Below are 20,401 nucleotides of genomic sequence, written 5' to 3'. Positions count from 1 at the left end.
GGGCTGTTTTGTGCATACTCAACCTGAGAAGTGTCTGTCAGTAATGAAAGTGGTCGGAAAGAAAAGAAAGAAAAGAAAAGAACAAAACTTCCTCTGGAATTATGAGAGAAAAAAAGCATTAAAAAGTTATTTGTTCCATTTGTAACTATAACAGAACAAAATGGAGAGTTTCTTGGTATTTGCAACCTGCATTTGGTTTTACATTTCTGAAAAAGCATGAAAATGTCACCATTTGCCTTACCTTAACCGCTGCTTAGTCCTGTTGGCACTTCTGAAATAGCAGCCACAGGGATGGTAGATTGTTTCATCAGATAAGAACTCTGGAATTATGTCTGCCAGATGAAGTATCTTCTGCCATTCCTCTCATGTCCATTATGCAGTGATCAATGAAATTGCAAGAGGAAAGATAACTAAGGGTTGTGTGTGTGACCATACAAGAGAGAAACCAAATTATACATATCTACACAATTTGGGGAAATGATGTTCCAGACAAAAGTGTCTCAGTACATCTAGTAGCAGAGATGTTTCTCAGTTTTATTTTATTGTCTTTTATCATTTAGATCAGGCAGTCATAGCTATTAGGCAGCTAAGTTCATTCAACCCTAAGTACTAGTATCTTGTGTCTAGTTGCTGGGCATTAGGCTCTAAGAATTTTTGTGCTTTGCAGCATTTACCAGTGGTAATCTGGGAATGAAGACAGGGAATAATATAACATACCAGTAAAGATATTGATTAGATTATAAAATTGTATCCCTTGGTACACACTGTGTCACAGTAGGAGCCAGAGAAGGTCAGGATTACACTGGTGGTGCTGTGTTGTCTTGAACAAATCTTGTTTATGTCACACAGTACAATGCTATCAGATGATACCATGGGGGGTGGGGGGGATACTCCTGCTTCTCACTGTGTAGCTTCCACTGCTGAGAAACATGTGAGTATCTTGTCTTCTGTGGTGTCCTGTCCAGATGATGTAAGTTCCTTGGGCAGGTTGAGAGGACAGCTAGACAGAAGCAAGCCTCTGGCCTTAGTAATGAGATGCTGCTCTTTCAATCCAACGAGTCCTGAGGGCTGCAGTCTCTGGGGTTCTAGACTCTGGAGCCTAGGTGTGACTTATTCTCTAGTGCCTCATCAGCCTCAAGCACTGGGCCCCCATTTCCTATGACTGTGTTCAGATAACTTGTACATTTTTCAGGGTCTGACATTTGGTAGTTGGTCATATGCTGATACATGGAAATTCTTACCCCATATTAAGACAATCATCTGAAGGCCTCCTTACATTCTGACCTTCGAAAGCAGTTAAGTCACCCAGTAGATGCAAGCATCAGGTTTTCTGCAGTGACCCATGATTCTGGAGTGAATTTCTGTCTCTCAGGACCCCAATCATTGTGATCTTTTAGGAAAGCCTTGAAGATCCAACCGTTTTCTTTGGCCTTTAACTGAGTGTTTTATTGGACTGTTCTTCAGTTTTAGCTGCAGTTGAGACTGAGGTTTGCATACTGTCTGTTTGTTATTATCTCTGATATTTCTGGATTTTTTTAATTTTAGCTACTTTATTATTGTATGGGATTTTATTATCTAAACTGCTTTGAGAGGGCTTTTGTTTTTGAAATTGGCCTAGAATTAGCTTAAACAAATTAAGTAAATTGGCACAGTGTTCTAAAAATCCTGCTGAATGTTCTCTGAGCTCTGGAGACAGCAAGCATACATAAGTGTGTGGGTGAAGAGTGAACACATTATCTATATACTTAAATGATCGACCAAGTGATTTTTGTTGTTGTTATGTAACTACATAGCCATGTAGGGACTTGATGATATAACTAGATGTTAAACTTGTTTGTATAATGAAAATGTTGTATTTTCTTAAACAGAACATACATCTCGTAGTAAAATGGCTGAGGACCTTAGAGAAACTGCTGGAGAAATACAGCAAAGAAAGTCACCCTGACTACCGTGTTTTTATTAGTGCTGAACCAGCTCCAACTCCAGAAGAACACATTATACCTCAAGGAATATTAGAGAATTCCATTAAAATTATTAATGAGCCCCCTACTGGCATGTTGGCAAATCTTCATGCTGCTCTCTGCAATTTTGACCAGGTGATGATGAGGCATCAGCAGTTTTGCTTTGTTCCCCTCCACCACCCCAATTTTTGGAATCATGGGTTTCACCATTTTAAAGCAAGAGGGAAAGGGAAACATGGATCATTCAATACATGTTCCCAAGATCAAGAAAAGGAGTGCAATTAGCTTTGCTGTGCAAGACATGTGTACACACAGAGAGACCCATTCCCATATTGTCTGGTCTGGTCCAGTTTGTTCAGCCCTACAACGGACCAAGAGTTCTGGGTGGTTTGCTAAGCATTCCAACCACAAGCTACACCCAACAAGGGTAACTAGGGGAATTGGGCCTCTGTGGATTATTAATTACCTGCACATCTACAAACCTGGTCTTCCTACTAGGATTAGGACCAACGACACTTGGTTTGGTGTGTAGCTCCCCCTTGTGGTGAATTACCAGAACTGAAGTTGGGAGAATTCCCTGGTGATTAAGTGTCTTTGGTGCAAAGCTGCAGCCACCCCTGCTGCAGCCTCCTAGACTTCATCTTTGAGCTGGGGCTTCAGCATCACTAAAAGTGCTCTTTCAGGCTTTGGTGTTTTGTAGTGTTGCTTTTTGTTCTTTGCCTCTGAACCCCATTATGACCTACCTTGATTCCCTATCCCTCGCACCCCTCAGTTATGACTCTTTGGCATAGCTCCTGGGTTCCCTGCAACAAAAGTCAAACATTTGCTAGTACCGTAAAGCACTATCAGTAAAGAAATACCAATGCCTTTAGCAAGCAACTGAGCAAGGCAATATTAATTTGTATTGTATTTTATTATTGAAAATAATTATTTATCATTTTTATCAAAACCCTGTTTGCATAGGTTAGGTCGAGAACAGCTGGTCCAAAGTAACCCAGTGAGCTTCATGACCAAGAGTGCTTTTCCAAAGCACTACTCAATTTAACCACTATATTATACCAGCAATTATGTGTTAATGACTAGACTATTTATTATTTCTACATAGACCACAAAAGGTGCCAGTAGAATTCTAAAACAGTAAAAATTAGTTAATGATTGTAAGATTTACAAAAACATAAAAAAGGGTCCCCATCCTTTGATGGGTCCTTCCCATCCCCCTGGTGAATACTAGGTTGGATGATTTCTCTGATCTGATTAGAACTGCCCTTACTTGTTGTGTTACTTGCTCTGGGGAAGGTGAAACAGCTGCTTCCAAGGCTGTAGTTGGAGCAACTACCAAGCAGCTACCTCAGTTGGGGTGGCTTTCCCATGTCACAGCTTCACCCATTGAGCCAGACATGGGCAGGTGTAGCGGTCCTCAGCAAAGCACCAGCTGGATCTTCAGAGAGTGCTTTAAGTGGGGGCACATGTCCCTTTTATTAATAAATACATAAATATTGGAATTATAACAGAAATGAAAGCAGGGGAAACAGTTGGCAATAGTAACTCATCCCAAACAGACATGCATTCACAAATTCCATTCACAACACCATTAATAAAATGGAGACGAAGAAAAGTGATACAATAGCTCTACTGTTGTAGTCGATGCATTACTATTAGCAGACCATGTATCTAGATACCCCCTCTTCAGTTTCATTTGGATGGTTACGTTCAAAGACAGAAAAACCAACAAGGTCTTCAGACCATTCAGTGATGAGTAGTAGGCACTTATCTTCCCAAGCAAAAAGAGACAGGGTGACTTGGACATCCTGTGGAGGGCTATAGGAGGGTCATTTAGCCCCTTATCCAGATGTGGTTTCCCAACCCTGGTCTCAAGTCCATTTGGTGATTTCCAGACCCTGTTCTCATTGGCATGGTGTGATAGAACATCACTGAGACCGCTCTATAGCAATAGGATTTATCTCGCCACAACTTACCAGCCCCGGCACACAGTGGATATGTTCACCAGTCCCTTATGGGGCTTGTCATATAAGTCGACTTAAATCAGCTTGCAGAATGTGACAGACAGCCCAGTCTGTAGCAACAGGCAGGCTGCAAAAACAGGTTTTATGAAGCCATTGGTTATAATGAACAAAAACTTTATCAAGCTATACTCAGCTGCTTTCTGCTGTGCAGCAAGTTGTGAACAACAATTGTGCATGATTTTTTTTACACATATGATACACTGATGTTGGAAGGATGCAGTGTAAGAAGTTCCCTGAATTTGTAGGCAGTTTTACAGTAGTTTCTTGTTATGCTACCATAAAAACAATGCAGTGTATGGAGTCTATATCCAAGAATAAGAACACAGCATCAATGCATAATGTTTTTGTTTGCATTGGTAATGATTTCATTAATGTTCATTTAAGCTTTGTGCTAAAGTGAATATGCTAATAGGTTCTCTGTGTTTTAGTTTACTGCTCATTGTATGAAACGTGATGCATCCGTATAATGAATCTACAGAAGTAGATTCTATAATCTTTCCTGATCTGATATAAACACCTTTTCATATTTCTTTGGTTGACAGGACACACTCGAATTATGTGCCAGGGAGCAGGAGTTTAAAAGTATCTTCTTTTCTCTCTGCTACTTTCACACCTGTGTTGCCGGGAGACTCAAGTTTGGACCTCAGGGGTGGAATCGAAGGTACCCCTTCAACATGGGAGATCTCACCATATGTGTCAATGTTCTCTACAACTACCTAGAGGCAAACACTAAAGTAAGAACTAGGGAATCAAGTAAGAACTCAAATTCTTATCAAGAGTGGGTCGATTTTGCTTTCATGCTTTTAAAGAGAACGGGAGAAGATTAAATACATTTACCTTTGAAAGCATTAGTGAAATCACTGAAATGTACATCTGTTGTTGAATATACAAATCAAGCAGATCAAAGGTTTCTCACAGAGGATGTTTAAGCTTCATAACATCAGTTGAGCTGGTTCCACACTGGTGGCTTAGCAAAAATAAATAAATAAATAAATAAATAAAAATGTCCTTCATTATGTTAACAAAAACAGTGGTTTACATGTGCATATATGCCAAATTCATTAGGCAGGTAATGAAGCATTTGCACAACTGTAATTACGTACAGCAGACCTGACAGTTCATAACATTACATTAATAATCACTACAATTAATTCTGATGATGGAAGCAATTTACAGCACGTCACATGTATAAATGATGGTGCATTTCATTTCTGTGTCATTATTATGTATTAAGGAAGGCCACCTTGTTGTGACTTTCTCGGGAATGTTCCCCTTGAGTTCAAGTTTAAAACTAGACAAGTGATTTTCTTCAATGGTTGCTAGTTGGAGGATCCCGGACTGCTCAGGGAATCTCATTTATCAAGCCAATTACATAGCTATAATATGTATGTGAAGTTAGCAACCTGCAAAACTATTCAGAATTCTTCCTCCCACCAAAATGAGTACTGTGAAATTTGAAAACATAGTAATTTTACCAACGCAGCTGTTCTAACAAAATTGGCTACCTGTTTAAATTTTCCAATAACAGTTATGATATTCAGATTAAGCACTTTTATGTGTGAAGGCATATTATCCAGGGATTGATATGTAGCTCCAATCTGCACTGTATCTCCCCACTCACTGCAGGTGGCAATTGCACTCGAGCTGCAACAAGGGAGTGTATAGAAATCTGTTTCTGCACGTGGATTATTTCCATGCAATTAGGGACAATTCTTATCTCATAGAAATGGCTGTGATAGTAACTGAGCAATGTTAACTCTATTGCTTTAAAACTGTTTTAAATGACTTTCTGTGATATGTGCAAAATTGTCTACTGCCTGTTAATTTCTGGTACTCTTGAAAAGAATACTAGTCTAGGTAGATCTTGGTCGCATTCAAAAAAGTATTATTTTATTAAGAGTCCATACTGAAGATCAGTTATGAATTAATTGTTGAGAGGTTCTTACATGTTTTCCCTGTCAATTTTAAATAGATGAGTGGGCAATGGAGACGAATGAAGGAATGATGGAATGATAAGAATAAACCTTCTGATATAAAATGATAATTGTAGCCAATAGCTACAGGTATATTCTCATGATACTGCATATAAGTAAAACCTGGTACTACAGTGTATCCCACCTCCCAGGACTGCTCTTGTTCAGGGCTCCAGCAAGCCCACTACAGAAACTGGCCACACTGTTCAGGCCTCTTGTGAAGGGGAAAGATAAGGAGAAAATCCCTTCTCCAGAAAATAGATGCATTATTTTCTGATTTCTGCAACCTTCAATTCAAGCTCGCAGGTCCACGCTGAGCCATTTTAGGATTTTTTGAAAATATTTTTTAATTATAATACTCTATACTTCTGCATACTTAGTGTCCTCTGCATATGTATAACTCCTCCTTGTTTTTGAGTTTTCCTGCTTCACTTGCAAATTGATATCACTCAACTGCCCAGATTTGCCATCATCCAGAGTGATTTCACATCATTTTCATTCTTTGGGATACAAAGAATAGAATTGATGACTTGCTGTGACTGTGTTGCGATGAAGGTGATATTTGGATTCATGATTTCAAGAAGTGCTTTCCTTCTGATACCACTTGCAACGAAACATCGCAAAGGAACCCTGAGATTTACCTGTCTTTCCTTTGAGCTAGAAAGACAGCAGGGAAATGTCCTTCACTGTTGGGTGACCTTAGATTATGGGCTGGAAGCGGGAGGCCCCACTGCCCTCCACTATGGCTCTCACTGCTCTGCATTGCTCTGTGAATTCCTAGATTGTTTGCTCCATAGCAGCTCAGGCACAAAAAAGCTCGTGTTGAACTTTCTAGCACTCCATGGCCACTGAAGAGCACCGAAATGATTCAGATAAGATTGTAAACAAGCAAATGTTGTCCCTTCTGACTCACTATAACTACTATGAATGCATTTGTCCCCCGCCCCTCAAAAAGCATTTTAAAAATTCAGCATCTGTAGGATGGGAGTCCAGGGGGAAAATGGCCCCTGGACCTCCAGCAGTAGCCCATTTCAAAACTGGAAGGTCATGGATTGCTGCTCTGCTACACCGTTGGTTTGGCTTGACCCTCTGAAAGGGATGTCAGTTGCTGGCAAAATGGGTTGCAAAGGCTGCCTGTCAAGCTAGAGATAACACTCTCTGAAGAAAAAAAAAAAGGCTTGATGGAACACAAAAGCAGTGGGAAGGTGAAAGGTTTCGCAATTGCAGCAGGTGACAGACAGAAACTGCCAGTTGTCCCAAAGTGATACTTGAGAACTTGTGGGGTGGCTGAGACTGGCAGGAGCCTGGATGAGCCTGAGCCAAGCCACTTGCTGCTCCTTATACCCATGATGTGGATGGTCATTTGGGTTTGGCAGCTGTGGGTGAATCAACCTCTAGAACATGCTATGAGTTGTCAGGGTGGCTTGTTTGCCTCAGACAAGCCACCCTGTGGGAAATGGACTGGGTTCACATGACATGAAAAGCCACCATAGTTTGTCATCTATAATCGGTTCTCATATTGCGCAAGCCCGGTCATTCTGTCCAATACGGAGAAATTAGTGGTGCTGAATCACATCAATTAAATAAGCAGAATAAGGGGACCTACTTATAATTATTTATCATATTTATATACAAGTTTTTTCCTTCCAAAGAATTTAAGGCAGCTTACTTGCTGCAAAGTACAATGAAAGGAAGCAGATATTTATATTACTCTTAACATCTGATGTTGGATTATATATGAAAGAATTTTTTACTTAGAATTTGAAATTATTTGTCTTAGAAATTCATTGTATATAATCTACATTGCTGTTAAGGTCAACAGTTTACAAGAAAATATGCATTTAAATATCCATTTACTGAAACTGAAATATATACCAACTACACTGCAATAGCTGCAGTTATTTTTGGTGCTATTCTCTGTCTTATAATGCCATATACAAAGCCTATAATAGAATTTTTATTTGTACCGTTCAGAGACAAATACAGCCCTTAAAGGTATAAGGTTCATATCTAGAATAGTTTCATCATAAAAATGGCTACATTTTGTAAACCAAGCCCTGGGAATAAAGCTGACTTTCCAATTTATTTATCTATCTATCTGCATTGACTTTTTGACAACACCATCTTTCTGAATAGAATGCAGAAGGTCTTTCTCACACTGTGATTCTATGATCTCTGTATAAATAATTGCAAGCTAGTAGAATCTAATTATGTCTGAGTCCTACAATTAATGTAATTCTCAGATTAGTGTCCTATATTAAATATCTCTTCTGTTATTTCTAAAAATGGTCAGAGTATCTCAGATCAAACCAAAACTTTTATCTCATTTTCCAGTGATATGATACACAAATATATCAACTGATAGTAGCTGAATGTAAGGAACATTCAGGGTCTTGTTCCATAAGCGTTCCATTAAAGAACACATAATAGAATACTTTTATTGCTTAGTTATTTTCCAAATATTTTATTGTTGCCAAAAATCATTTTTTCTGTGACAAGAAAATTAACAAAAAAGAGACTAACCACTTTAAATACTGGTTAGTTATCAGTAACTGGTGATAATACCAGCATCCTAGTTTGTGGGATGGACCTGAGAGGAAAACTTTGTCTCAATTCCAGCTGAAGCAAATATCATCAAATGCCTTTTTCCATTTATTCCCAGTATGTACTTTTTTTCTTCTGTACCTGTGGGTGTGGGTATGTCTAATTACAGACACCTACATAGCCTGTACCCGCCAACTGAGGATTGCAATCCAACCCTGGACATCACATGGCTGCAGCCAACTGGATCATTCTTTCATTAGGATCCTGTTTTTGTGAAAATGTACACATGCAGACTCAACACCATAGTTACTGATACTTCTAGGGACAGTATTTTGATTTCTCTTTTTGTGCTGATAAAGTGTTTCATCATACTATTGCAAGTGTCTATTTGTCCTTTTAGAAGGCTCTGTTTTTTATTTACTTATTCTGTTATGTTCCATAGGTTCCATGGGAAGATTTGCGTTATCTGTTTGGTGAAATAATGTATGGTGGACACATCACTGATGAGTGGGACCGCAGACTCTGCCACACATATTTAGAAGAATTTATGAGACCTTCTTTGGTAATGTTTGATATATAGATATGGGGAGATTACATGCAGAAAATATTTATGAAAATTATAAGTTACTTCCTCTTTAGCCTTGGCAGGAATACCAAAATACACGTTTCTTTGTTTCTTTACACCAACTATCCAATAGTATATCTTCAAGTAGTTGTTGTAGGCATACAGTTATTTGTTGCTATAGACTCTCACCATGCCTTTTGAAACATTTTAAAAAATGTTTTAAAAGTAGACAATAAAAAGGCCTTAATCTATAGGATAGGGGTGGTGAATGTTTCAGCTATCTGTTACTTTAGACTGCAGCTCCCATCATCCCTTAAGATTGGCCATACTCAGTAGTACTTCTGGGATTTGAAGTCTACAACATCTAGAAAGCCAAAGGTTCCCTACTTCTGCTACAAAAATAAATATTTCTGAAGGTTAATTGGCAGTCTGTGCAATTAAGCATGGATAGATACATAGATGGTATCACTGACAGATGGGCAGCTGTATTCTCAAGATTTTCAAAATCTTCAGAGAAGCCCTGTGTAGAGTATAATATAGGTTACCAGTTGATGACTGACAGTGCTGTTTCCTTTTCAAGGAAAGGGTATAGCAGGTGTATTTGATTTAATTGCAAACCACAGTCCTGGTCACCAAAACTGCACATACAGCAGGTAGCATTCTGATCCAATTTCCAACTGGTGACTTTCCAAGACTTTCAACTGCCTTTCAAACTTCTTCCTTGCCAATCTGCTTGGTGCTCAGATCCTTTCACCTTGATACCACTGACCTCATTCTAAGCTGTTTGATCTTGGAAAATCCATCCTTTCAGGGAGGAAAGCATTCTTTTCTCTGCTTTCCACATCTTATCAACAAGATGTGTACCTTCAGAAGCAATGCTGTTATGCTTTTTGGCCTGGTCAGCACTTCCTGTGTCAAGAGCACTTCCTGTGTTCATGGAATGGCATCGCCTAGACCAAAACCAGTGAGCAGTACCAGATTCCAAAAGGCACCAACTAGCAAAACCTATATTACAGCATTATGTTTTCCTTTGGTTTTCCCTTCTTTAACAGAAAAGAAAAATTAAGTTTTCAGATTAATTTTTGTTTCAAGTGACTGTTATTTTTCTCATTGACTGGGCTTAAGGAACACAATAAGCCATGGTGGTTTTTTGTCATTTTTATTTCATCATGTTGTCTGAATCCAGCCATAGTATTTCACTATGGTAAGGTTGGTCTTTAGAAACCATGGTAAGAAACAATGGTTTGTTCTGTGGTTTCTCTAAACCACCATGACTTGTTGTGTTATTTGAACCCAGGATCATGGTTTCCATGGTCCTGGTATGCAACTACCAAAGTCCTCTGGAAATTGTGGCAACCGCAGGAGCTGATCGAACTATGCAATCTGCATGTGTGGATCAATGAGGAAAAGACAGGCATCATAGGCAGGGAGTGTTGCACCTTAGGATTTGATTTCAGGTGTGGTGGCTGATCGACTACATGGCAACAGTGGGAGAACTGAGTGGGAAGAATAGAAACTATGTTAGAGTCCACTTGATCGTCTGTCAGGTAGATCATGGTAAAAAACTGCAAACTGCGGTAACCACACAGGGTTCCTTATTTTGTATGAATGCAGCCAACATTTTCCAAAACAGTTGCAAAGCCATGATCATACTGTACTTATTAACATGGTATATATTAATTTGGCCAAGCCTTATTTAAATTAAAATGCTGCCATCAGTCCTAAGATTATTTCTATCACTGAAAGAGGGCCTGTCCCCTTACCAACCTGCCTGGTCACTGGTGTCAGCAGAGTAGGTTCCACATGAACCTATGGCCTAGCTGGAGTCCACCAAGAGCCTTCAACATGGTGGCCACAGTTCTGTGCAAGTCCCTAGCTCTGGAGGTCAGGCAGGCAAAAACATGGTTTTTGTAACCCCCTAATATAACTTTATTTCAAGAGGCTTTTTATTGATAGGGTTTTATTGCTTGGGTTTTATTGCTCCTGATTTAACGTATATTTTATTATTTTGTTTATTTTATGTTTTATTGTTAAGCATTTTATTATTAAGCATTAAGGCAGAGATGGGGTAGGTTCTCTTCGTGGATGTTCACTAATCCCTTGATGGCCTCAGGATCGAGGGTTGGCTAAGATGTGTGGATGACCAGAGCCAGCACAAGCAGGTCTAATACCAAATGCAGGCTTGTATATCATGATCTTTTTTGATGGAGTTACTCCACATATTCAGCTGTGAATCATTAAGGGTTGAATAATCAAGCAATGTGTTGAGCTGGGCCTTGGCAGCTACCTCATTTTGTCTGTCAGGCTAGTTGTTAAATCTAACAGTGTGTGTGTTCATGGAAGAGTATGTGCTTGCAGTGAGAACCTTATGTGTTAGAGCCAGTGTGGTGTAGTGGTTAAGTGCGTGGAACAGAGACTCAAGCAATCTGGGTTCTAGTCCTTGCTCATCTATGGAGCCAACTGAGTGACTTTGGGCCAGTCACAGACTCTCAGCCCAGTCTATCTCACTGGATTGTTGTCTTGGGGATAAGACTAAGAGCAGCAGGAGGAGAAGAATGTAAGAATATGAAAAAGGCAGGATATAACTTTAATAAATAAATAAGTTTTGAAATCTCCATATTGGAATGTGGAGTGGTATATACATCTTGTAAATAAATAAATAGTGGGTAACAACCCACAGTGGGTTTGTCATGTTATGTAAATCCGGTGACTGACCAGGTTCACACAGTGCAACACACCATACTCAGGGCTGAATATCAGTTGCATGTGGGTTGTTGTTGAACTGCAGCTTGTTCTGTTGTATGAACCCAGCCAAGCCAGCAAACTCTAGTGTGGTAATTGCAAGCAACCCATGAAAAGGAGTCATGGTTTGTTAATTGGGTTATGAACTGTGGGTCATTCATGATTAATGGGCCAGTTTGCACAATATCATGGCTTAAACAACCCAGGTGCAGCTTGTGTTATCCAAACTTGGATGGCATGTTTTTTTGGAGCTGGAAAAAATCCTCTAACAAGCCATGCCACCTGGGTTTGGATGATGTAACAAGCTATGCCCAGAGGCAGATAGCACTCAGAAGCCTATGGCGATCATGTGAGCCAGGGTAGTGTAAGAGAATATCAACCGGGTGATGCAGTATTGAAAACCAGTAGAGTGGAAATGCGTACAAAATCTGGCATTGTATTATTAACAATAATAAATGGATACTAAAAAAATTAATGTCACACTGGACTAGAATACGACCTGAGTAAACTATCTTTTCCAAAACTTACCTATCCTTTTGGAGGAGGCAGGCGATAACAAGTACAGCATGAAAAGATGGTATGGAAGCTTTGGGGCCATTCCATCTTTACTGATTCATGCTGTAGTTGAAAGTAAGTGCTATGGTTTGAAGTAGAGTGAGTTTGCTTGCATCTATTCATTCCTTAATGAGTAGGTTTTCATATGTCACAAAGCCGCATTCAGTTTTACACAATTGGAAGTCAATTGGAAGGCCCAGGAGTGAGTTACCATGGAGATGGGAAGGATAAACACTACTGTACTTCTGACACCCAAAGAAGCTGATTTCTCTAAATGACAGCTGAGGTCAAGGGGGCAGTGTGGGAAGTTTATTCCATTGGTACCTCCTCTACATCTAGCCTATGACTAAGAATTACTATTTCTGGGCTCTGCAGTCCATTAACCTTCACAAGCCTGAACTTTGATTCACATACGTGTCAAATATAGGTACAAAACCTGCAAGAAATGGCTGGAATTAGATGCCCTTTGATAACAAACCCTGAGTACAGGTTTACTTAAGTATTTAGAAACAAAATAATGCATTTCAGTTTAATTGCACAATCATCTCTCCATAAGTACACCAAAGGAATAAAAAATTGCCTCAGTAACTAACAGACGAGTAAACATAAACAAAGGTCCACAGATACAGCACAGATGTCTGATCTGGCTTGCCTTGAATATCTGTGTTTTGGTTGTAGGTTGCTGAATTTTTTCATAAAGTCATCAATAAAGCATGTACTCTGTAGTGCTGACATTTTCAGCATGGACATGTGTGAGATTTTAGATATATTTGGATAAACAGAAGGCCTACTTTAATCCCGCTGCTTGGAATGAACCTGGGGGGAAACATTTTAATAAATAAAATATAGTCCATTATTAATTAAGGCAAACATTGTATATTTATGGAAATGGTTAATTGACTACAAAAAGAACATGGTTCTATTAAGATAACAGAAAATATTGATTCAAAAAGAAGAGATTCCTACTGGAGGAAAAAGATAATGTCTTTAACTGACTTCATGATTTATCAGTTTTATACTCCCTAGCCAGGCTTTTCAGATACAACTCCATTAATGTTTAAAAGATGCACATACACAGCCGTAACAGCATGTGGAATTGCCCTGGGTCTGTGGCAGAGATGGACTGGATACTTCTAAAAAGAGATTGCTTTGAACTGTGTTTACTGTCAGCTGTTCACATTGATTCCCTTCATAACTGAGCTCAGGGGATTGGTTGGCCACAGCTTGGAGCCAAAATAGGGCTGCCAAGACACAAGGAGAGTACCACCATACTCACATAAACTATGAGTTCTTCTTCATGGTCTCTGTGCATCACACATGTGAGCTCCACACCTACATGGTGCCTGTTACCAGGAAGATTTTCCAAGTGAAGCTTATTTTTTGGCGGGACGCTCACTCCTTCTCCCGCTAGTATGAATAGAAAGGACTCCCATCATTTTTCCCAGTTCTTTTCCAACTGCCATTTTGGGTGCCTCGGTTCTCTAGCTCCCTGTTTTGTTCAGCCTTCTAGAACCTTCCAAACTTCCTAATATATCTCTCTACCACTTTTAAAAAGTTTTCTTTGATAAAAAACCCGAAAAGGGGTGGGGCAGCTGGGATGGGGCAGCTTCAGCCACTGTGAATTAACCATAAACTGTATGGCCCATGTGGTATAGTGGTTAGAGTGCTGGATCGAGACTCAGGATATCCAGGTTGCTGAGTGACATAGGCTGTCACTCACTCCCAGCCTAACCTACCTCACAGTGAAGTATAAATGGAGAGGTAGAGGGGGATTATGAAAGACACCTTGGATTCCTTGCAGGATAAAAGGCGGGTGGGGTGTGCATGTGCACACATGCACACAGAGAATCCCAGAATGAGGCGTGGCTGCTGGAAACTATGAGCTGTACAGTTCATTGGTCCTTCCCACCTTGCCTACCAAAGTGCATGCGTGATGCTTTTCCTGCTCATAGGAGACTGCACCAGAAGGTTTGGGAAACAGGTCCACCAGAAAAAAGGCTAGGCCAAAACTAGATCTCCAGATAACCATGCTGCCAATCTTGGAGATTCTTGGAGTTGCAGTTCAAAACACCTGCCCACTAGATGTCTGTAGATGAGATATGGAAGTGTTTCTGCTTACCCCAAATGGTCAAGTATTTGGCTGTGCATCTAGCGCAGGAGGAATTATGATGTGTTCCTTCCAAAATGGGGTTGGATTGTGCCTTTTATTTCTGAGTTCTGCAGATGCAAACAAAGGTGTGTCAGTGGGAGAATGTATAACTGCTACAAAGGTCCTTCATTGGCATTCTCATGAAAAACTTTGCTTTGAACACTACTTAGATGGGGAGGGGAGGGGAGGGGAGGGGAGGGGATTCACCACCAACACACACACACACAAATGTACAGCCATTAAACCCTAACCCTGCCTTCCCCAACTTGGCACTGTTTGGATGTGTTGGCTGCAACCTTCATTATCCCTAACCAGCCAAGCCATATTAACTGGAGGTGATGGCAGTTGTAGTTCAACAAACTTGAAAGTCACCAAGTTGAGGAAAGCTGCTTTGCACTACTTAAGCTTCCAGAGGCCAATATTTGAGGCTTTGAATGAACTTGCCCTGAACATAATTATCCTTCTTTTTTTTAAACTACAGCTTGATGGTGACTTTGCATTGGCTCCGGGTTTCCTTGCTCCTCCCAATTTGGATTATATGGGCTATCATAAATATGTAGATGATATGCTGCCACTTGAAAGCCCTGTACTCTACGGTCTCCATCCTAATGCTGAGATAGATTTCTTGATGGTTCTGTCTGACAACCTTTTCAAAACTCTCCTGGAAATGCAGCCTAGAGATTTGCTTGCCGGAGAGGTAGCAGGGCAGTCAGCAGAAGAAAAGGTGAGTACACCATTCTGCATAACCCGAGTTCAGAAACTTTTTTCCTGCTCTATATTGTATGCCATAAAAAAGCTGTTAAATATTTCAGTAAAAGTTCTTCCATTTATTATCGTAAGGAACAAATGGTCATCTCTGTCCAGATTTAAAAAGAAAAAATAGCAACACTGAAATTACCATGGCTATTAGTTTTTTAGTCCTTAACAGGAAGGCCTTACCACATTTTGGTTCTTGGTAGGTCCAACAACTTCTTTCATTTGGTATCTACCAATACCATGTTGGAGTAAGAGTCATGAGCATGGAGAATGAAAGAATAACAAAATAAATATGGAAATGGGAGATTCATGTTGCTTGTGGGACAGACAGTGGGAGCACTTAATTGGTCTGCTCATTTAACCTGATGTCGAACCATCAGGATGAATAAACGTCACCCCAACTCCCATTCCACAGTGTCTTCCCCTTTCCAGAGAGAGCTTGGTCCTCACCAGCCACTTGCCTTCTCTCGCAGCCCATTGACCTTGGCAGTTCAGCTAATCATTCCAAGCCTACCTCTTAATCCAGTTCAGCTTTCAGAGTTCTGAAGTATCCACTTAGAATGCTGTATTTTGGGGAAATGGTCCCCATCTGCCTCAGGATCCTATCCTTCCCTGAAAAATTTCCATCTCATAAACCTTAAGATAGTGGGTGCATTGCAGTTTGAAAGTCATGCTCTAATTTAAATCCAAAATTATGTATAACAAAGAAATGCACACAAACAGCCTATACTCCATTTAAGAAATATTGAACCACAAGCCCATCTTTCAGGCCTTACTGGAGGTATCTTCAAGAGAACATGTGTATGGTCAAGAAACCTTTATTAATTTTCCTTTGTATTCATATGCTAAGGTGAAGAATGTCCTGGATGAAATTTCGGAGAAGCTGCCAGAGGAGTTTAACATGACTGAAATAATGCAAAAGTCTGCCCAACGAAGTCCCTATGTTCTTGTTTGCTTTCAAGAATGTGAGAGGATGAATATTCTTATTCGAGAGATACGGCGGTCACTGAAGCAACTAGACCTTGGCTTGAAAGTAAGAAAAACAATTTATTAATAAACAGTGTGAGAATCAAGGGGGAGTCTATTAATTATCTTTTCACTTCTGAACATCTAGGGTGAGCTGACATTTTCTCCCACAATGGAAGCCTTGCAGTCATCACTGTTTTATGACCTGGTGCCAGATGTGTGGACCAATCTGGCTTATCCATCCACTTACAGCCTTGCACAATGGTAATACTCTTATTTTAAAAACAGGCAGTTGTTATTTGACACATAGCAGGGATTCCAATATTATTAAAAGTCTCCATATTTAAAATATGGACCATTAATTAAGGCATTTAAATAAGAACTTTGGACTTAAAGGTGGATTTATGACAATACTGGTGTATTTTACAGCACAGTATCAGTGATAATTTTCATGTCTTATGGTTTCAGAGATAGATAGCATCCAATTTTTTCTGAAACAGCAGCATAAGGATGTTGTTTTATTTGTTTGGCTTTGCATAATTTGGAATAGCTCATGGTTTGATACAGCAAAGCTCTCAAGCAGACTTACGTGACTGTCAGGAGTTAGACACATTGTGGTGATGCCATCTGAGTTAAGCTATTCCTGCTAGCAATCCAGGGATACCCCTACAGTGAGAGGGAGTCTTTCAAAAGGCAGGAAGGCACAGATCCCAAGCCCTCTTTTGACTAGCTAATTTCATCTGGCTTCAAACTGTAAATTTACTTGCTGATTTTGAAAGTCTGTCCCTCGTTATCAAAGGTATTACTTAAGTGTTCAACTACATGAACATTTTAAAATAAAAATTAATCTGTTTTAAAAGCAAAAATAACACCAAGATGTACAATCCAGAGGATCCTCTTAATATGCATACAAAGTTTCATGTGTCTACATTTCATGGTCTTGGCATTAGGTGCTGATGTTAGGATAGACTGACAATCTTCAGGGTCTGTTGTTACGACACATTTTTTTGTGATAATGATGATGTGGCCATTTTGATCATACTATTGTACACCACCCCAATATCCATAAGAATGAAGGGTGATTTAATTATATAATAAATTAGCAATGTCACTCTTTGTGGTTTTGTCAATCCAACTGAAAGATGATACCCTCCTGCTATCTACTAACACCACAGCCTGTCCCTGTTGACTGATTCTTTTGCTGCTTTTCTTCAGGTTTAATGACCTTCTTGCACGATGCCGAGAGCTTGATACCTGGACACAAGATCTTGTACTTCCTGCTGTGGTGTGGCTTTCTGGCTTCTTTAATCCTCAGTCTTTTTTGACTGGTACGTAGTATTAATTTATCATATGTAAAGGTCAAAGAAATTAGACCCAACAGTAGGACTAGTTTTACATAATAGTCTGAAAGGGTTGCCTTTGAGTTCCTGTTTCTTAACAGCTAGTTACATTAGAAATGCCATAGTGCTCATCTAATACACATGGAGCAAATGAGAACACTTCATTTAAAAACTTACCAGAGCTAAAGGGGCTGAAAGTCAAGGCACTGATTAATAAATGACATACTGGATCAGCAAGGAGGTTGCTGAATGATGTAGGAGCATCAGAAGCAATAGCGGTGCAGGAAGATAAGTCAGTGCAGGCCTATTCAGCAGCACTGAGAGTTCTATGTAAGCTGCTCTTGACAAGCTGGACAGAAGTATAATTAATGTTTTCAAAATACCCTAAAATTACATATAATTGAATCTTGTAATTGCAGTAGAAGTGATTTCCATAAGCCTGTACAGAGTTACGAGTTGATGACATTAGCGATTGAGAACACTTAACTGGTCTGAGAAACTGTGTAGATAGGATAGGTTTGTTTGCCACACCTGGAAAGATATCGTTTCTTCAACACTTTGTAGCTGAACAAAATTCAAAAAGTTATAGTCCTAGAATTTTAAAAGGAACTGTGATTACTCCTTTACCTGGTTACCCTAATCCACCCAAAGTAGGCTAAGACAATTCAGTCACCCACAGTCTCTCTCTTCTTTAAAGCTATAATGCAAAGCATGGCCCGGAAGAACAACTGGTCTCTGGATAAGATGTGTTTGACTACAGATGTTACCAAAAAAAGTAGAGAGGATTATGGTCATCCTCCAAGGGAAGGAGCATATATCTTTGGCCTTTTTATGGAAGGTAAGTCTACTAAGTTAACCATGCAAAAGTGACCTTCTGTTGAAACTCTCTTCATCCACCCATGGAAATGCCATCAATATCAGACAAAAAGCAAATGAAAGTGCACTTTTGACTGGACCAACTACAAATGTGGCAAGTATTCCTACCACTAGCTTGAGCATTGCTTTATCACTGTTCAAGAGTACTGTGTAGCCCAGATGAAACTTTAAAACAATGAGATTTCAAGTTTTAACTGTTTTTCTGGTGTTCCTATTTTGGCAGCTACTAAGATGCTAGACTCTTTTTTCCCCTTTTATTCTTTTTTTTTGCGGGGGGGGGGGGGGAGCAAAGCACTATAAGCCTGAACATCCTGGCCCACTTCCCCTTATTTTCAAGAGAATACTGAATGTCCTTTACATAAAACAAGATTGCACAGGTTTAATATTGCCACATTCACTATCATTTGTGTAGCACTTACAATGGCTGAATACATTTTCCCCTAATCTTCTATAGAATTGTATAAAGGTTCCTACTACAGAATTAAAAAAATATTAAAGAAGCCCTGTTAAACTCAAGATTTACTCCCAGGTATGTGAATATAGGTTTAATATAGTCAAGAGAACGTCACAGGTTTAAGCAAGGGAATTCTTTCGACCTAGAGACACATTTATTTCCATGCAAGTAAAGGCTGTATGTTCATCTGGTTACAGGAGCTAGATGGGATATTCAAGCAGGAATCCTAGTTGAAGCACGACTGAAGGACTTGACCCCAGCAATGCCAGTCATCTTTGTAAGAGCAATTCCAGCAGACAGGCAAGAAACCAAGCATGTGTATAAATGTCCAGTTTATAAAACTAGAATTCGAGGGCCCACTTACGTCTGGACTTTTCATTTGAAAAGCAAAGAAAGGCCAGCCAAATGGGTGCTTGCGGGAGTAGCCTTGTTACTGGCAGTTTAGGAATAGAACTGCAGAATCTAGATGTTGCTATGCAAGCCAAAGTAGAATAGGTCTTCTCACATTTAAGCATAATACATGTTAGCACTTACAAGTCATGACAATTCTGTGCAACACTTCTGTTTAATATAAAAATGAACTATTTGTTATATACAGCACATTAAAAAGAATAGTACACATACACCCCAAGAAAAGTCCCAAAGCAGATTAGTAATTAATTTCGTTAACCCCGGTAGGCAACTTGGAACAGCTCAGATGTGATCATAGTCTGAAGGTAAAATGCTTTTTTTCTTGTTTTAAAAATAGATCTCTGTTAAGAAATGTGTTTTCTTGCTCATTTAATATCAACATAGCAATATCAAAATAAACATTAGGTTCAATACTCCAGTGTATAAAATAGTCATCTTATTGATCACCGTAAGCCCAATGTCCTGCAGGTGGATGCCAGCATGACTGATGTACCAAGATCGCCCACTGCATTCTCGAGGTTTAGCAAGATTTTCGACTGCTTTAAGCCTTTGCAACATGTCTCTTAATATCATAAGCGCTATGTAACTTTTTATTTAGATGAATATCAGTGTTATGTCTACTTCACCTCTGAGGTACACACAACTGGCAATCAACTAAATTTTAGAAATTACTTTGACCAAGCCTTAAGATGTCAAAAAGCTGTGGTAGAAGCAGCCATCACTGGCAGGCTTCAGCACTACGCAGTTTGCATTGGTTAATTGTACTTTGAGGAAACCTCCTCTGATTACATAGTGCAGCTTATAACAGATGGAAAGGAGCTTTTGAAACAGACCTTTGATTCATTATTTGCATCTGATGAGGGGGGGGAACCTTTGGTAGAGCCTGACTTCTGACAAAGTTATCTTATTGCTCACCATTCTTTCCAAGTGGCAGGACATCAATGTTAAATATACAAAGCAAAATCATGCAGAGCTGCATCGTCCGCTGTGAAGCCATTAGCCACTGAGAATTTTTCTCCCCTGCTGAGGCGCTGCAAACATGTTGGTGTTTTACTTCATTTGAGGGCTTTCCAAGGCAGCTGTTG

General features: G+C 39.6%; 1 protein-coding gene across 1 annotated transcript in view; it reads left to right on the top strand.

The window, feature by feature from the left end:
* The window catches only part of DNAH11 (dynein axonemal heavy chain 11), a 167,931-nt gene extending 148,581 nt beyond the window's left edge, over positions 1 to 19,350 (top strand). The window contains exons 74-82 of the mRNA XM_044428955.1: positions 1,869 to 2,096; positions 4,528 to 4,719; positions 8,945 to 9,064; positions 14,995 to 15,237; positions 16,120 to 16,302; positions 16,384 to 16,499; positions 17,451 to 17,563; positions 18,273 to 18,413; positions 19,103 to 19,350. Coding sequence (XP_044284890.1) covers positions 1,869 to 2,096; positions 4,528 to 4,719; positions 8,945 to 9,064; positions 14,995 to 15,237; positions 16,120 to 16,302; positions 16,384 to 16,499; positions 17,451 to 17,563; positions 18,273 to 18,413; positions 19,103 to 19,350 — 1,584 coding nt within the window. The remainder of the gene's footprint in view (positions 1 to 1,868; positions 2,097 to 4,527; positions 4,720 to 8,944; positions 9,065 to 14,994; positions 15,238 to 16,119; positions 16,303 to 16,383; positions 16,500 to 17,450; positions 17,564 to 18,272; positions 18,414 to 19,102) is intronic.
* Positions 19,351 to 20,401: the final 1,051 nt, after the last annotated feature.

Source organism: Varanus komodoensis, unplaced genomic scaffold (genome assembly GCF_004798865.1).
Source record: "Varanus komodoensis strain SLA01 unplaced genomic scaffold, ASM479886v1 scaffold2, whole genome shotgun sequence".
Taxonomy (NCBI): Eukaryota; Metazoa; Chordata; class Lepidosauria; order Squamata; family Varanidae; genus Varanus; species Varanus komodoensis.
Note: the sequence above shows the minus strand (reverse complement) of the source record. Positions and strands in the feature narration are given on the sequence as shown.